This window comes from Haemaphysalis longicornis, unplaced genomic scaffold, assembly GCF_048455015.1.
Source record: "Haemaphysalis longicornis isolate Haplotype H1 unplaced genomic scaffold, Haemaphysalis longicornis Haplotype H1 scaffold_4, whole genome shotgun sequence".
Taxonomy (NCBI): Eukaryota; Metazoa; Arthropoda; class Arachnida; order Ixodida; family Ixodidae; genus Haemaphysalis; species Haemaphysalis longicornis.
Genome location: NW_027526361.1, coordinates 156,837,360 through 156,856,982, shown reverse-complemented (window position 1 = coordinate 156,856,982; position 19,623 = coordinate 156,837,360). Strand labels below are relative to the sequence as shown.

Genomic DNA, 19,623 nt, shown 5'->3' with positions numbered 1-19,623 from the left:
ATGGTAATGGCGCGGTACATCGACAATGTACTACAACAGACAATCACAATCGGTCGAGTATCATTACAGAGACATATGCAACTCACTCGGTGTCGTTGAACACAGCGCCCATTGCATAATGGGAGCCGTACTTGAAGTAGTCTTTCTTCAAAGCTTCCAGAAGCTCCTTTCCAGGGGCGGTCAGGTGGTCGATCGAGATGCTGCGGGCCTCTAGCAGCGCCTCGTAGCTGATTGAGAACTTCGTGGGGTCCACATTCCGCAGGAAGGTGCTCACGTGTGGCCCGTAATGGGCTTGCGCGGTCAAGGGTATGCGCAACATTTCGGGACCCACATCATCGGCCTCGCGTCGAACCAGGACTGCGCCAGGTAGCAGGGCGATGGCGACCGGCAGGATCCAACCGGTGAGGAAGAGCATCTTCGTGCGACGCAAGTATCTGTAGCGTTTGCCCAGCAGAGCCTTGAACTGCACCCACCGGCGAGGAACCAGGGTGTAACGACGGAATTCGACCGGTGTCGCTTCAGGGGCTGCAAGTAAGCATCCACGACTTACGTACTGATCTCCAAGAGAGAACAACAAGGTGGCTGGCCAAACCAGCGGGGCATATCGAGGCCTATTAGAGCACATTAACCTTGGCGTATCGTCGTTCAAGGAAACTGAGTGACATGAATAAATGAATAATTGTGTTCACGTATGAAAAAAATAATACACGGGTTACAACCTTGTTTTTAACGTAGGATGCGCGTAAAATGTTAAAACTTTGTGCACAACTTGAAAATTAACCTTCGAAATGTGAGCGACAGCCTATTTTTTTCTCGACGTGAGGTTGCCAGTTTGAGACTTGCATTCAATTCGTAAAACCTTCGTGTGGCCTAATATACAAATTCTGTTTGGTATAATATAATATGAACAATAAAGCGAGAAGTACGTTGCGAGTATGGTTAAAAGATAGCCAGAAAGGCTATTCAAGGTTACATAGCAAAATACAATTTCCCGTAGAGATTAAAAAATCAGGGAAGCTTGCAATCACGTGCAAGATGTGAATGACGAAGCTGTTAATCTGGTCATTGAGGGGCACAAAGTTGAGTTCTATCCAATTTAGTTGAGTTTTCATTGGCCCATATTGGTCAATTTTTCTAAGTTGGGGTGCCTAGCTTGTACAACGTGCGCTCCAGGCCCGTGTGCACGAGCGATAGGGATATGCTTGGTATTTTTAGTACTTCGCACACCATACACGAATAATTTGCTCAACAGCATTGCGGTTAAAAGAGGCATATAAATGACAAGCAAAGCCGTTAAAAAACTCAGGAGCTGCCATTTACTAACCTATGTTGTGCAGACAGATTGCAAACGAGGGGTATAAGTGGTTGCATATGTATTTTTAAAAGTAAAGAAAAAGTGGGTGCTGAAAGATGTTCGACATATTTTCTCTTGCTGACGCCCTTGAGCATTTGAAAGTAACAGCAGCCATTACGTCAGGCGGGCGATTACGCGTGTGACACCTACCCACGCATATTTTTTTTGTTGTGCCAGGGCGCCAGGCCCAAATTTGTTGCACGGTGCGACGCGCCGACAGCGGGGCCTATTCACGCCTCGTACAAACCATACCGAACCACCCGCGGTCGACAGGCTCAAACAAGCACAGCCGCAGGGTCGCCTCTACTTTTGCGTCGCGGGGGCTCGGCCGGACGATGCATCGCGTGAACAGCCGGCAACTGACATGCAGATACAAGCCTGGAGGCGGCTTCGCGAAGACGCCGTGGGCGTCGCCCTCCCTTTCTCCTTCGTGGCGTCTCGGCTGACGCAACCACTTCGCTTCCATTAGTTGGATTTCAAACTTCGGCCAGCCAGAGTCTTGATTGGAGCGATTCACACTTCTCGGGGCAACAACGGATTTCCGAGGGTACAAAAACCCGAAGGGAGGCACTTATCGTCGGCATTCTTCGGTGGCACTTTTCGGAGCCACCGAGTGGAGAGGTGCTGCCGCTTTTGTGCGAGCAATGTAACGTTTGCGCACCCGCGTACATACGGTATATAAATGCTCCTTCAACTTTTCGTCGCCTCGAGAACTTCATCGCTCTGCTCTGCGCCTTGTCGATAGCGGAAGACGCAAATCAGCATCGCCAAAACGGTGACGGCGTCAGGATGGCTGATTCTCAACATCGGCGACAAGCTGGGATGCGAGTCACAACATTGGTGACTGCAGTGGGATGCCTAGTCTCAACACTTCCTTACCAGACCCCGATGATTTATAATGTGTTGAGTGTTTTAGCAATGGTAACATCCTCATCAACCAGTGTCAGGGGGTCCGGAACGGTTTAGTAACGTTCATTAAAAAGGGCATTCTAACAATTGTCACTAACACCCCCAGTCTCGATCGACACGCTGGTTCTCCCTTTCTACACCTCATATCACGCGTTAAAGTTGTTTCAGGTTTTGTACTTCCGAGTGCGGTATGCTCGCACCCACTCACCGTAAATATCTCCCGATTCTCTAGCTCTAGTGAGATCCTCATTGGAAGTGGACATTCAGCTCTTTTAAGCCCTCCTATGAAGTAGCACCACCAAACATTTTTTAGGTGTCATGCCGCGCCGTTAAAAAAAATTTAAAACTATAGTCCCCGCCCAAACAATCTCTTCTTTTTGATTCTGTCGTGTTCATGTTTTTACGTTTAACCATATAGATGAAGTGGGCACCAAGCATGACCGCAAAAACAAAAAGGCCAAACGTGGGGTTAGCTTGCGCGATGAATAACGTTTCGGTGGTGTGTTGACACCGAAACCCCTCCCTGAAACTGTCTTCACCACTGCTATGACAATTGGATGTAACCCCCCCCCCCCCCAAAAGAAAAATCTGCAGAAGCTCAGAAAATAAGTATAGCTACGCACAAGATACATACGCCGCTTCTATAAAAAGGAAGTTGATTAAAGCCAGATTTGACTAGGTGTATCCACATGCGCTGGGTTCTCTAATAGTTACATTAGTTCGTTTTTTCGCCGATGGTCCAAATTTACTTCATTAAGTGATCAAAGGCGTCTGCTTCGCCACTTATGCATTTTTAACAGATGCCGGGGGGCAGGCTGATTTCTTTTTGTCATATTTATGCATGTTCTTGTCTTACTTTTCCAATCTTTTAAATTTACACTCGGAGGTGTCTACGATGCATTATTTTTTTCATCAGTTAGTATATTTTTGCAAAATTTTGAGTTGTTTTCGTTTCCCGTGTTTTTCAAAATTTTGTTCGATTAAATAGATTCAGTACTGTGCTAATAGCATTTATAAAGTTGTTACTTCCTCCAGATTTGCATATTGAGCAAGTGCAAGGAGTTACAGGGTCTTTACTGTTGGGGTACTCGGCGAATAATGGTACGAATTGAACACGTGGCTTTCCTTGCACGACTTCGTGAAGGCCTGTAGCAACTTCAGGTTGGTGAAAGTTTTGAGCACGATGGTCATCTTTTATTGCGCACAGGTGGCTTAGTTCGCTTCGTCTAACTACCATCGCACTCAGATACTTGTTTGAACCTACGGCTGGTCTAAAATCGGCTACGGCTGGTCTAAAACTATAGCGGCGCTCCGACAGCGAGACAGCCCCCTTCGCCACTTTCTGAATGCTATAACAATTATGCATTGAAATGTATTGTTCTTCTTCTTTAATATAATGAAAAAAGCTGTTAGGCATGAATTGTGGAAATAGACCGCATTCCTTGCCTCGGCCTGACCGCTGCTTCTGGGGGACACCACCATACAATTTGTCGTCTACTGCACGTTAAACTGTACACCACGAAGTCTCTCAACACGCACGCAGGGTGTAGTTCAAAAGGCGGCGTGTCCATACGCAGAGATTCTTAGCCCACCCCCTTTATTATAGCAGCGGCCTGACAGCCGCCTTGGTCATGTGCTTTACAACTGCCTGGGACTGAGTGCTGAAGGTTGCTTTGGCAAAGGATAGAAGGTGTTAGACCAGGCTGGCCAGATCCTGTTCAAATGCGGAAGTGCTGTTTGAGTACGAAAGAGCCAGCCTAACCGGCATGGTTGAACCTATCTGGTTTAGATTCTGAAGTATCCGGGATTATGGTTACTTCGGGAGCAGGCAGCACAACATAGCTGCGTTGAGTCACTGTGTTCAACAACTGCGTTCAATGAGTGCGTCCATGAATGCGTTCTTTATCAATAGACAACTATCATTGATGACGTCATTAGTCTACGGGATGACTTGTCCGAATATTTAGAATGGTGCAATAAATGACGAGGGGAGATTAACGTATCAAAAACCAAACACACATCTACCCTCTTAGAATCGCCTTCCAAACAGTGTTTTGTTGGCAACAAGCGAAATAAAAGAGTCTCCTCATTTAAATATGTCGGTATATTTTTTACTTGCGATCTGAGGTGGACCACTCACATTGATTACATCAAAAACTGGGCACTCACAAAACTTTTATTTCTTAATCGCCGCCTTTTTCAAGCTAACAGCTATACCAAACTCCCTGCGTACATTTCCTTAATAAGATCCACAAAAGAATATTGTCGCATGGATTGTGTGTTAAGCAGAGCAATCTCCTGTTTAAGGTGTGTAAGGGTCATTGCACTTGGTACAATCTCCAAGTGATGGATACGTGCCGTGTTTCCTGGTAAGCCGGCTAGCACGAAGACGACGACACAAACGTGTGCCCCGGGCCCCGCGCGCTTGACTCGGTCAGCCATTTTCGGTGAGATTTGACGTGCTCTCTCGCCTTTCCAGTTTAGGCGCGCCGCCCCTAATAAATCGGTTCAACAAAGTACAGCCGATTTTGCCTTCGTCTATAGGGACGCAACACTGGTAGAGGTGCTGGGTACACCCATGCCTAATGGAGAGGAACTCAATCATAATGGAGAGGAACTCAAGTTTGATCTTTTGTCATTTTTGTAGTTACGAGTATTGTGCTGGAACAGAATCTGGCACGTTCTCCTTATTGGTACCCCAAATTCGATGAAACCTCAGATAACGGTGGATCAAACTTCTGCAGAAAGGCCCCGCGCAAAACCCCACATCCTTTTACATCAGATGGAAAGTTTGGCGCCAGGGCTTCCTTTCTCGCTAGGAAAACCACTAGTAAGAGATGTAATAACCTTTATTTCTTTAAGAAATAGGGCAAAAAAGTCCTTGCATACAGCCCCACACCCTTTACAATAAGGTGAACTTTGTCCTCAGCACCACTCGTCGCTAGTGTTCAGACGCAAACCTCTGTTTAGAAATGTAATCAACTCCATTTCTTTAAGCAGTGCGGCAAGATAGTCCTTGCTCTCGGCCCCGCACTCTTTTACATGAGATGAAGACTGTGGCCTCAGCGTCGTTCATCAGTAGAGTTAAATCGCAAACCTCTTTTAAAACAAATGTAGTCAACTCCATTGCTGCAAGCATTGTGCTAAAACAGTCCTTGCCCACCACCCCGCAAGCTTTTATATGAGCTGGAACTTGAGCCTCAGCGTCATACTTCGTGTACTTCGCTAGAGTTCAGTCGCCAACCTCCGCTTAAGAGATGCAATCAACTTCATTCCTTTAGGCAATGTTACAAAGCATTCGTTTCCACAGGTTCAACAACCGATCATAGATGTGTTATCTTAACAATGCGAACTGAAACTGAATAAGGAACACGCCCACATTCACTTAACTTTTAACAGTTTATCGTATTCGCGCTGAACGTGAAAAAGACATCAGTGACATTTCAACACTTTTGGTACAGTTGAAAGAAAGTGCAAAGTACGGATGATGTTACCTGCAGTTTTAGCGGGCGTGGTTTCTTTCGCCGGTGCTTGTGCCGTGCTTGGCTGCATGGATTCTGTTTTGGAGGGAAAATATGTGTAACAAGTAAAACGCAGCCGCACGTTAGAGCACCAAATTTCAAGGTAATTGGAATGGCGGGATAGTCACGTTAGAAGGCGTCAACAGTGAGACAAATGAAGTTCTTACAATGAAGTCCACCCTCGACACACGAAGTATCGAATTCGAGCTTCATCATTTATCACTCCATAACACTGGGGAAGAATTCGGGACGAACGTATGCACAGATGAGAAAAATAAAGGCTGTTATTTGTTTACGCAACAGAAACAATGTCGTTTTTTTAAGCTGTAATAAGAACAGCAGGACGTCACAATAATTCGCCAATATGCGATTACGATTCCCCAGCACAACAGAGAAGGTTTCAAGCCGTATCCAATAAAAAATGACGTATGGTTAGCAGAAATTTTTTCAACTGAAATTATTATCGCCAAGAAGGCAGGCTATTCGTAGAAAGATCTGCAAAAGCGTCCAGGTGAGTAGAAAAGAGACTAAAATGGCGTCATTAGCACACATGTGGATTTGGACAAGGCGGCAGGAACATGTAATAAACAGCCGGTGCCTAATTCGGGCCGGACAAAACAAAGCTTCCTCATGCCCTTCATAGACAATAAACTCGGCACTCAACGCTGCGGGATATCCGTACGCCTAAAAACATACTGTAGCACCACTTGGCACACGTGAATGGCATATACACAAGTACGTAAGCACGCAGTGATTGGCCCTGAATCAGCAAAAGCAACGCGGTAGGTGTAATCAATGTGCTGTTTTTTTTTTTCACGCGTGTTCACTTCTTCCTAGCTCCGAAAGCAGAGACGTTCATTTTGGGCGTTCATTCAAATTTTTTTAGTGAAAGTGAAAGTGAAAGTTTATTTTATAAAAAGAATGCATACGTAATATTATACAGACAAGGGTCCCATAGTCGACAGACTGTAAGGGGACCCTTGAGGGGGACCCAAATGTTGGACTTTGTCAAAGTGACGTGAAAATTATTTTTTTTTCAGATTTTTGTTCTGACGACACTTTTTGTTACCACACTTCCGATAAGCGAAATTGGTTCAGTGACACGCAGTTGCTGATCACGCAGCAGTCTTAAGCGCCGTCAAAGGGTCACATCACAAAACCCAAGGCGCCTCTTGAAACACCAGAGGAGATCCAAAATGGGTACAGCCTTCGATTTAAAGGACACAAACGTTTAACCACTCATGCTTCTTCAGTGCTTCAGGGTTACTGAATAATGATGATAATGAACAGATCGGAATTCAGGAAACTCGGGTAAATCGGTGACCTCAGCTGTTCCCGCGGTGTCCAACAGCGGAAAAAGGGCCGTATGTTTATAGACAGCAATTTTAAGAGCGATGCTTTTGAAGCTGATGGCAGGACTCATGCTTCAACATGTAGGAGGCGCGATACAGCTGGTACAAGCACGACTTTGGAAACGCACCTCTGGGTGGATCGCTCTATCGCTTGTTGCGACGAGTGGTGCAGTTTTGGCCGTGCAAAGATATCAATTCGTTCAAAGATAAAAGACGCGAACAGTCCGAGAAGCGATAACGCTAATCAATTTAGTATTCCACAGGCCAGAACACAAAAAAATAACCGTTACCACAGACGGAGTTCAAAAACTTTGAGAAAACACTCGCCAAGCTGCGCCTTCCATCACTCTTGGAACTTCATCGCAAAGACATCGGGCAGACGTATTTTCGCGCTCACTACGACCTACACCGTGCATTAGTATTCATCGCTTTCTACAACCTTTGTCTGGTACCCGGGGTTAAAGACCCAGAGCGCATTTAGAGCTCACAAACCTTATACTAACCTGTATGTGACCATATTCGTTGTTCTGACGATATAATCATCTGAATATAATGAGCAATGTAGGTCGTAGTGAGTGCGATAATACATCGTACATTACCTAATGACCGAGTATTCTGTGCTTTGGGGGGCTAACTGCTACAGCACGTAAAAAACTTTACCTAGTCCTTACGCATAACCCCGCAAAAAACTTGGCTTTCTCTCCAAGCGTAACAACGCACAAACTTAGCCCAACTAAGAATAAGCTAAGTGGGACCACCAGCTTTATTGGTTGCGCAGTCTTCCCGCCACTAACGCGAATGTGCCCATTTTTTTGTGTTTACGGCTTCGTATTTCAGGCGATCAATGTAGCGTCAACTTGGAAAAACGAGAAAATGGGTGCAATAGCTACCGCCCCTAAAGGAACCATTTAGAGCAAATAAATTTTTGGTTCATTCAAAATATTGCCTCGTTAGACTCATACTGACACCACTTTTAAGGTAAACTTCTTTCAAGTAAGCTACATAATTAAGAAAAAAGGAAATGACCATGCGACCCACTAGCTCATTTCCCGCAAGTGTCATAACAGACAGCTCTGCGATTAGAGGAGGGCGGTAAAAGCAAACGCAATTTAGTCAGAGCTGATAAGCTTGCTGAACGAGCTATTTGCGCTTAAATTTAGGGCATATTCTTTTTAAAGCCCTAAGAATAGTGGGACAAACAGTGGAAGTTACAAAACGACACGTAAACATAGAAGTACCGAAGCGTAATGCTGTTGATACTGCCCGCCCTATGCTTGGTGTAGCTGCACAGGTCTGAGGGGCTTTGGGGATTTTGAAGACGGTACTGGCCGATTGACGCAAGCGACGATGTCTTACGTGACCGTATTTGTCGAGAAGGCAGCATGTTTCACGAAACGACTGTCTCCATGAACAAAACAAGCCAGGTACACAAACCAAAGGCTGAAAACGCCTTGAGAAGGTGTGTTGACGCCATCTAGGCTAACTAACGGTAATCACGGCCCCGTGATGTCATTGCGGACGACGAAAATGCACGTTACATCGGGGTACTAAAATTTTAACTTAAATAAGTAATTTCTCAGTGAATAATGCATATTTTGCATTCGGACTAGAGCTGGGGGCAATAAAACACTAAATATTTCGAATACCACAAACTTGTATTTTCTCACCATGACTCCTTAAATGAGCCATGAAGAGAAAACACAAGTTTGGTTCATTCGAAAGATTGCCTCGTTAGAACCATAACGACACCACTTATAACGCAAACTTCGCTCAAATAAGCTACATAATTAGGAAAAACGGGAATGGTCATGCGACCTACCAGCTCATTTCCCGCAACAGAACCTATGCCGTCACATGGGCTAAGCTCCGCGATTGGCGGAGGCTGGCAGAAGCAAACGCATGTTAGGCAGGGCTTACAGTTTGCATAGCGAGCTAAATGCCCGTGAAACATACTGCCCATTCTTTTTATGACAAAGAACGGTGGAGTAAACGGTTGAAGGTCAGAACGAACTCGCAAGCGTGTGCGCCAATGCGTACGAAACTAGCGCGCCGGCCGAGCTCGACATCTCGCCGTCGCGCAGACGAATTTTCGGGTTCGAGGCTCTTCGGGGCCAACGAACCGTTCCAGCACGCACAGCCGCGATTTTGCTTCGTATCGTAATCCCTTCGCAGGAGGTTGTCCGTCATATCGCCAACCAGCAAAGGTAAAAATAGAAACGAGGGGAGTAAGGAACAGCAAGAAGCGACGAGATAGTGCCAGTCGTCGCGTAAGTTTCGAATGGTGTTGGCTTGCTGCTGTCGTTACGAGCTCGTTTCCAGTTTACAACCACTGAAAACTTCAGTTTGTTCAGTTACGGCAGGGACCCTTACGTTAGCTCACTCCTGGGACCTGCTGGCGCTCGTCGCCGACTTCGTCAAATCGCTCTGACCTTGGGGAAAAAAATGCCGTAAACACCGCGCATTGACGCTCGTATCTTTCTGGTCGAAGCAGAGAGCTCGCGCGAACGGCTTTCCATACACGACACCGGCCAACTGGCATAAGTGATACTGCTACTGAAATTGAACTATTATTAACCGTAATCAAAACACGGCACATACGTACCAGTCTATATTCGTCCGTCGCGACGGGGCTGACGAGGCAGCGGTGCCGACGGCTGGGCGTTCGTCTGTTGGCTATCGCGGAATGGTCGCTTTCCCGTCCACCGCGTATCCCACAACTCTTGCCGCTCGTGCACTTAGAAGCATTGAGCGTTTTTGTGGTGTGAGGTTGTTAAATGCAAGCCCGAGCTCCTCGGCGAGAGTTTTGTTCTCCGGATCAGGCGATTCCATGACTAGGGCTGCGGGTGCACTAGGTTTTACTAGTATTTCTAAAATGGCCACCGTCTCGATCGACTCCCGCGTGTGGGTGCTATATGGAGTCGACATACTAAGTATCTGTTTCATGGACCGGCTCTATGACGCCATTGTACACGTCACGGAATGTTCAATTTTAGCGGGAGATTTAAAATTTTGGCTTAAATTGCCTTATTTCTCAGTGAATAATGCATCATTTGCTTCCGGGAAAGCGCTTGGGGTACTATGAAACACCTAATCTTTCGAATAAAACAAACTTTTGTTTTCTCTTCATGGCTCCTTTAAGCAGAATATTTTGATAAGCATATTAGGAAAGAGAATTTGCGCGAAACTTCCTATTGCGAAATGAAAATCCCAAGACAGAACCATACACTCGATTTTCCTTCCCCGCCCCTGGAATGACAATCACGCCTCGCGTTAGCATGGTCCTCTCATAGATGCGGGGCAATTGTCGAAACGCGATCAAGCAGTGGGTAGCTGAAGGCGTCATAAATTTTCACTTCACCTCGACGCAACACAAACATCTCTGCATTTTCAATCGATGCTTGTGCTGCCGTATGATTGTAACTTGAAGCAACTTTGTTGGTTTCTATAGGTCTATATAAACTGTGTCTAGCGGGTGAGTTGCATGATTTGAACCATGCGGCCAAGTGCGTCAGTTCCGAGACAGAACTTTTTCATTGACATACAAAATCACTCAACGTACCTGATTCCGATTCCTGTTTCTTGGTAGCAGTTTTCATCTGTGGAACCCATTCGGTGTGTATACTATAATAGATCGATGAGGACGAAACACACCACATAGAAATATAAGCATATGAAGTTGAACACACAGAAACTTAGATATAGAAATAGAAATAGCCAGTGACCAGCTGCGGCAGTCAGCGAGTGAGCCAAAATGGCGGCGCAACCCTGTACGGCGGACGCGCCGGTATCAAGCCACCCTACGGCTCATCCAAGCGTCTGTGACACGGTTACCCATGCGTGGCCGAGGGAAGTTACTCGTTGCTGGGCAGTTTTGAATCGTGCGCGTTGGAACCTCACCCACTTTTGAATCGATGGTCTCAACCATACAACCGCACGATAAGCACCATTGGTGGCCCTTTTAACGTCAGAACTTTTACGTGCACAGGGCGCATCACAACCTAGCTTCATCTGAAACTGGCGCTATTTTAAGGCGCTTCGCCTATCTAGCGACTGCCTGTCCGTTGAGTGAGTGTTTTCGCCACGCCCACCGAATACTGGCCACCCGGCCTGCCCGCTGGATTGGGCACCAGCGGTGACTCATAGGCCTCCTGCGCTGCCCAGGGGGGGCTGCGCAATTGGCTTCCGGGCAGTACTTCCATTGTAGTACAAAGCTGCGCGTGTCCAATAGGATCGCGTGCTGACAGAAGCAAAATGTGCTCGATGTCCTCTATTGTTTTGCGACACGGTCACCACCCCATCTCCGACGAGTCCGGTCTCTTCCGGCTCTTCCGTGCACAAGGAAAAAGGGAGAAAATTTGGTGTTGGTTTGCGTAGCGGTATTGTACAAGAAAGTAAAGAAGGGATGTACCACGTCCAAGTTGTCGGAAGCTATGTACATAGGAAGCATGTCATCAAGCATGTGATTGAATTGTTCTGTGAAAACATTTGTCTGCGGGTGTTAGGCAGTACTCGTCCGGTGAACAACCTTGCATTGAGTCAGGAGAGCTCTCAAAACTTCACACAGCAGGACACGTCCTCATTCGCTGAGAAGCTTTCTAAGAAAACCATGACGCAGGGTGAATTGATGAAGGAGGAACAAGGCCACGTTGCGTGCTGTACCGCTGAAAAACACGCAAGTTTCCGCGTAGAGCGCAAGATTGTCCACGGTGACAATAATATACTTTTTCGTAGATGGCGTGAGTGGTAAGGGTCTGTAAAGGTCTATGTCAACCTGTTGAAACGGGCCCGCAGGGAACTATAAAGGTTGCAACTCGGGGCAGCTTGCGGCGCCGGCAAGCCTCCACATACAGGGATATAGTACTTATGTGTTCCCCCTTACCTAGCCCGTGTCCCCACGTTTTCGCGCACACACAGCACCGTGTGTGTATGGCCTCCCCTCGTCCGTATCTCTCCTTCGCACCATTATATTGTGTCATTGTGAAGTGCCAACGTGCCCAGAATACTTCCCTTATCAACTAGGACAGGCTGCGCTCCTGTGCAGTTGCTTTTTGAACTAGATTGGATTAAATAGGCAGCGACCATGAATTCCCACGCTTACCGGCAGCTTCTTCAAATTGCCGGAAGTAAATTTCGAAGGTCATGTGTTTGTTGCTGCTATCGGTAACAGCTGTATGACAAAGAACACATCATAGCGGTCACGTTTTAATGCCGCACCTCTGTGCGCCTGTCGCGCGGGCGTTGCAGCTCCAGCATGTAACATCTGGGCACATGAGATTTTGCTGATTTTATGCCTACGCGTGTACAACAATAAAGAAAATCGAACGCACTGACCGTTTCATGTGCAATCAGCGGCTACGGCTTAAGCGGGCAACCGATACATGGGGTTCAATGGGGGCTACTTTGGGAATCTTGGCAACTACGTTTAAGCGGGGAACACAGATTAAAGGTGGGACGTTAATGACGAGGTTTGACTGCATCATCTCTTCCACTGTGAACAAGTCTACGATCCCTTCCGCGCACTCCTTTGCGCTTGTTTTTTTTTGCCTTTAGACGCGGAGCCAGAGATAAATGCGGGCTAAATGCGAAGAAAATCGGAGCGGTCGTAATTGTAATCGTTGCGCAAGAGAAGTGTTTCTGCGGCAAAAATCATTCATGTAAGATTTCCGCAGTTAAAACGGGTAAATATATATGGCAACGACTCAGCAATGAAGCAAGATGGTGTTACAACAAGTGGTTCCTGAAAACATATGTTGTGATGGTGGGTACATTGGAACACCAGGAAATTATTACGAGTGTCGCTCAAGTGAAGAAGCACGCAAGCAGGCTCATTTGGCGTAACGTGCAGCAATTTGTAACGTAAAAATCGGGGGTTTGTGCAATGAATATTGTGCATCAATCCCTGAAGTCTTGTGAACATAAATGTTCTTGTGTTTAAACTTTCCTGTTTTGTTCTTAATTAAAATGGTATGAAACCTTAATTATCGCTGAATAGTAGAAATTAAAGGTACACCAGTTTGGCGCGTGCAGTCCCATGGATGTGCCGCTGCTTTATCTGAAAGTTTGATGTCTTGCAAATCCAGCACATTGTAAATCTGACCGTCTTAGTACAACCGAAGATAACCTTAATTTCAAAAAATGCTGGCTCATGAAAGGCAGGACACGAATTACATAGCCCTGGTGCAGAACAAGAGAAAGCAATGAGCAACGAAGTTACGTGTGGGTGGTTTCTGTGTTTGCTATGGTTAAGTTTCTGGCTCTTGTTAAAATGTTCTAAATGCACGCATGTTACATTCTTTCATATTGTAGACTTCAGACCAGCAATATTTTATTGAGATTTGTTCAACGTAATATGTGACTCCGAATTTTCTTTCTTTGCATATTCACTACTCGGGAATCTGACAAATTCGGGTAGAAAGGGCACCGCCTTTTTAACTCACTACGGCATTTATTTGCTACCTGGAATTTTTCTGGTCTTTTAATGTTTTGCCACATACACCAGGACAACAGCCGTTCTAAGCGCTAAGTATAACTTTCCTAATCACGCTCTAAAAAGAGTGGCCTTGCTTACCAATTACCTTCGTTATCCACTTTTGGCGGGGGAACGAAGTTTCTAAATGACGTTGATTCACGCTTCAATTCTCATTCGAAGTGTGAGTTCTACTAAATCATATCCATTCAGAAGACACAACTAATCGATTACGACTGTGTCGGAGTATTGTATAATACACCGTCAAGACGTACAGGCGTCAACAGGCGAAAATAATTTCAGCAGCAATTTTGCAAGACACATATAATTGCGACTCTTCGCTGCTCCTCCGTTGTAACAGCGATGTTGCGACTTCTTCGACATGACTTTGCCGCCATCTCTAAGTCACGTGATGCGACGCGTGACCTTCTTTGGGCCTTGCTCATGTACCGCGGTCATTCACCCTGCGGAGCACCCCCACCTCGGTGTAAAGCGGCACGGCTATACTTGCCGTGGCTCTTTGCCTGACGGTAAAATGGCATTACTAATGTATCGCCTGGCATTTGTGTGCAGCTTTGAAAGGCGGTGCGGTGCTGTGGCAGTGTCAGATGTGGTTAGGCTAGTCGTCTACTTGCCCTCGAAGAACATCCCCTCATAACTCGCGTTAATGTTTTAGAACACGTCCATCTTACCATTTTGGCCAGTGGACTTTATTTTATCGCGAAACAATCAGTCACCATCTTGATGATGCCGTCACATGTTTCTTCTGCCAGCACTGTAAACGCACTTGGCGCCAATACACGGCAGATGGGTCACAAAAACTCACGATGATGTCCAGGTTAACGTCAAAACTTTTTTCTACTAACCCTTCACTTTCAACAAATTATACAGCTGAAACCTGATAGCCAGTTCGACAAAAGCGTATAGCAGAAACCAGGCAGCAAAAATCGCTGCTGTTTCCTCATTTTAACGCGAAAGCCTAAAGCCGGCCCTGGAGCAGAAAAAGCCTGGGTGAGTCGGTAAGGATCCATGATTAAAACAGCGCAAGGGACAGGACGAGAAAAGCTGAAAAGGATGGGCGCTGACTGACGACTACAATTTAATGAAAGAAATAACAAAATATACATGAAAAGCAAGATCACAAACAAAACAAGAAAGGCAAACAGAGGTTACAATAGCATTATGAAACAGACGTGTCACCCTCCACAGCCACGCTGCCCAAATACCTTATCACTTTTGCATGCATCGAGATGGACGGCATGCTTACACACGAGTCTTAAATGTTATATATTGTAAACGCCTTCTAAAGTTCACGTGTGCGTTCATCCGGGTATGTGGTCACAATCGAGGCGGGGTCAAGCTTAGGCGAGCGGCCATGTTTTCCGCAATAAATAGCGATGTTGCTCCCCTAAAACGTCTTAAAGGGACACTGACACAAAAATTTTGCATCTTGTTTTTTTGTTGCGATAAGTAGCTAGTGACCTACTTATAACCTGTAGAAACCTCATTTGCTTCAGCGTGCGACGGTTGTTTAATTAGAGGCATTTTCAATGCGGCCAGTCGCACTTTCGGTTTCAGCGAGTGCCGCGAAACGATGGATTTTATGGATTTTGTGTTAACAAAGCTGACCACGTGACCGTCGGAGGGATATCACAGAGCAGAGCTGCCGTAGCACTGTCGAATCCGCATCGACGGCAGTTTCTGCCAATGCCCCCACGTACTGATCTCGTGAGGCGCTTAATTAAAAAGCGACCGTGGATGTGACGCAGGCGATGCGAGTGCAAATGCTACCGCGCTAAAGAACGACGCGCAACGCTCGAGATGGTGGTGCAAGACGCGCGTTGGGAGCAGCCGGCCGGTCTGCCTACAGGTCCGCCTACAGATGTGTTCGGCTTACCACTGCGGCAGATATTCGAGTGCCGCTCTCGTAAGCGGTTCAGATGACAATTTTTAATGCAACCCGCCATGGCATCATTAACTCCTTTCTCATGTAAGCCACCATGGTCGGGACTTGGGGACAATTTCGTGCAGCGGTAACAAGCTATCACTCGAGCTACCTGCGCCGGCCTGGGACACTTCGCGGCCGTGGCCGGCGCCTGCACAGCGACCGGGCGGCTATTTCAGTGGGCTTTTCGTGCCTCCGGCGCGTTTTCGCATCCAATGGTAATAAACAGTAATAGAAACAGAGTGCCTGGAATCGCTGTAGAACTTTGGTCGCGGCCAGCTGCCCGATGAGCTGACGAAATCACGGCGCCTCCGCCGCGAACGATCGGGTCGTTCGTTCTCGAGAGCAGAAGCTCCGCCCTCCGGCCCTCCGCTTGGAGCGGTGAGCCTGGCGAGCCGACGAAAAACGCCGGCAGTGCGGAAGCGGCAAACACAAACTCGTGACGTGTTTGGACGTTGTTTATTTACCCAATATCCTCGGGATGTCGATTGCGCGTGGTCCTCGGCTGGCTGCTCGGTTGCGTTTCGCACACTTTAAAATTGTTTTCAAATATGTTCTAGGCTGTATTCGCCGCTGATATTTTGGAGATGATGTAAATGTGTTCCCACCAATCTATCTCCAATGCTATCTCGCCTTCAAAATTTTGTGTCAGTGCCCCTTTAAGAGAATTAGCATGCTCACGCAAGCGATCGTTGATGCAACGCCCCGTCTCCCGTACGTAGGACTTCCGTGGGACGTTGTTCACCACAGAGAGACTGCAGTCCGTGTAGGGACATTTACGCTTATGTTGCAACGTCCCAAGCACAGGTCATCGTTGTTGACCTTTCTGCAGAGTTTGGAAAGCCTTTTGAGGGCGGAAAAAACAAGTCTGACGCCGGTCTTCCATCCAAATTTCAGAAGCTTCTATGACACCCTGTGCAAGTATCGGCTGACTCAAAAGTGTTTACGCGAAGAATCGCCCAAAGCGCTTTGCGTAATGCCCTTCACCGAAGTTGCCACCACCTTTTATCAGAGAGCTTCAAAGCACAAGACTCACAACGGAAAGAGTTGGGCTTCGCCGAGCAGTTGGTAAAAAGTCTCGAAGGAGTCTTTCTAGAGGAAATCTGGGTAGGCAGGGCTGAGAAAACCCGGAACATACAAAAAGAAAGAGTTGCCCTCATCCCATAATTGTACAGGGTGTCGCACAAGCTTCTGAAAACCGGAAGGAAGGCTATCGCCAGAGTGGCTTTTTTTTCTCCGGCCTCAATAGGCTTTCCAAACTTTTCATAAAGGTCAACAATGATTACCATAGCTTGGAACGTTGCAACGTCAAGCGGAAATGCTTTTACACGGAATGCAGTCTTTTTGTAGTGTACAATGTCCCACTGTTCTGCAGGAAGCTCTACGTAGGCAGACGGGGCGGTGCCTCAACGATCGCCTACGTGAGCATGCTAATTCGCTCAAGACATTCCAAGGGAGCAATCTCGCTACTCGTTACGGAAAGCATGGCTGCTAGCCTAAGCTTGACCACTCCTCGATTGTAACCAGACGCCCGGATGAACGCAAACATGAAGTTTCGGAGACGTTTACAATCCATAAATTGGAGGACTCGTGTGTAAGCATGCCATCAATCTCCCTGCATGCAAAAAAGATAAGTTATTTGGGTTGTGTGGCTGCGGAGTGTGACGCCTCTGTTTAATAATCGAATTGAATTTTTTTTTGCTTTTCTTGTTTTGCTTGTGTTCTTGCTTTTTCATAGATAATTCGCTGTTTCTTTCAATAAAATTTAGTCGTCAGTCAGCGCCCGTCCTTGTAAGCTTTTCTAGTCCTGTCCCTTGCGCTGTTGTAATAATCGCAAAGTAAGTTAGCCTAAAATTACTGCTCCATGCCCATCAGATAACCTGGAAACTCGCTCAAAAAATTTTTCTCTCTTTCGTGGTCTGGACGTTCTTTGAACGCTCGAATTACGTCATTAAGGCCAAATAGCCGCTGTTGGCCGGTTTTCCTTCCGCAGCGGCAATGACAATGAACGCTTTTCAACAGCAACTTAGAAAAACAGCCCCAAGAACAAACCATAAATGGAAAGCCTATCTGGTGCTGCAAACTAATCACCCAGGGCCGCCACTACTGGCGATAAATATAGATTTCGTAGTGGTTCCAGACACGGACAGAGTGAAAGCGCTTTTCGAAAGTTTTGGAGGGTTTCTTAACAAATGGGTGAAGCGTTTATGACATCTTCAGTCCAAAGAATGTGCAAATACTAAATATTTTGTAACAAGTTTTTTTTATTCGTTATCCATAGAAATCAACGCAAAAAAATTGCTATAGCAAAAAATCAAAGTAAAGTAATAGAATTACATGGTACCCATTTGGGTACTCTGGTTCTTGCTTACCCTGTGGACGCATTGCAACGCTCGCCTCGTTGAAAGCCAATTTTGCCGCACTGCCTCTGCAGAAATGACTTGACACATCGCACCACCTGGGCGGGCTTAGTGAAAGCAATGCATGGTTTTTGCGGGGAAACAGCTTTGACGCGCGAATTTCGAATGGGGGGAAACTTCTGCCTTTATGATTATAGTACCGATTTGGGTACCCCGGGACTGAGGAGGATAAAGATGCACAAGTTTATGACAATGAAAGCTTTTTCACAGACCAAATCAAAAGAAAGTATGGTAAAAATCCCAAGTCGCATAACTGATGGAGGCGAAAACCAAAACTGCCGTTGTGTCGAGATTGAGGCGCACGTTGAAGATCCCCGGGTGGTCAAAATTAATCCGCAGCCTTCCACAACGGCGCACCTCAGAGCCCAGGTGTACTTCGGCGCATTAGGACACGCAATCAAGCAATCAATCGATCAATCAATCAATCAATCAATCAATCAATCAATCAATCAATCAATCAATCAATCAATCAATCTATCAATCAATCAATCAATCAATCAATCAATCAATCTATCAATCAATATATCAATCAATCAATCAATATATCAATCAATTCCAACTCACAGGACGTATGCGTCGTTCATCGTGGCGACCGCCACGCTAATGCCGGTGAGACCAAGCATGGGGGCGTGGGATTCCAACGTCCGGAACATTTTCTCGAAACCATCGCAGTTGAATGTGTGCAGCGCAAACGTCACATCGTTATCGCGTTCTCTCTCGACCACAGCCAGGGGTGCCGTACTGCGCAGGATGGCTAGAACTTGGTCGAGTTTGAAGCCCGTCGCAGGTTTCCCGAAGGTCAGCTTGTAGCCCGCTCCTGCATGTTGGGTATAAAAAAGAGAAATGTAGGAAATCTTTCAATTTTTTGGCACTGAAAAGGTGATGAAAAGTTAGTTACTCTTTTGTGATGAAAAATGTTGGCGATGCGTTTGCGATATCTATTGCGATGCATTGCTTTTATTGCGCAACATTGTAACCCGCATGCATGTTTTGGTTTCTGAATAGTAATCTGGCGTGGAGCTAATGAAAGAGGAGACGAAGCCTCGCAGGCATTTCACCCTGATTAGGCGGCGCGCAGCGATGCCAATCGGAAAAGGAACCGTTAGCAGAGGTGTCTCACTCGCTCGCTAGTCCAGGCATAATAGCCAGTTCCGGAAGTCACGTTAATGTTGGCGTTTGGGCGTGATACGTATTTCTAGGAAACCTATGTGCACCGAGCATATACTTCAATCACGCCAAGCGTAACCGATGTAGCAAGAGGTGCTTTTTTTAATGGAAGCTCTACCATGCTACATATTTTGAGGTCATTCATCATGTCCCAAGTAACCTTCAGCCACCGTCGTGCAAGCTGCTCCTTTCCTTCTTATAACTTCGCCTACAGTGAGCCTTCCCGGTGCTGACCACGTGACTCGGCCAGGCTGAAACCACCACTTCTTCTGCGTTTGATCGCTCAGCGCGGCTGGGCCTTCAGTTCGTGCATTCAGTGCAAGCAAATGACGTGAGTAGGCGAGGGTGTAGCAGCTGCTCCTCCCCCGCTTAGTACCTCAGTTTTGCTGCTGATCGCGCGCCGGCTGGCCTGTCGACGCGTGCCCTTCAGCGCTAGATCAAGGATGAATCCAGAGATGCAGCAGATTAACAAGGTAGCAGGAAGCGAAA

General features: G+C 46.6%; 1 protein-coding gene across 1 annotated transcript in view; it reads right to left on the bottom strand.

Moving 5' to 3' along the window:
* LOC144180063 (phospholipid-transporting ATPase ABCA3-like) overlaps window positions 1–19,623 on the bottom strand; it is an 83,979-nt gene that overhangs the window by 25,321 nt on the left and 39,035 nt on the right. Inside the window, exons 8-9 of the mRNA XM_077708470.1 lie at window positions 18,532–18,784; window positions 87–434 (exon numbers count right to left, since the gene is read on the bottom strand). Of these exons, the coding sequence (XP_077564596.1) occupies window positions 87–434; window positions 18,532–18,784 (601 nt within the window). The remainder of the gene's footprint in view (window positions 1–86; window positions 435–18,531; window positions 18,785–19,623) is intronic.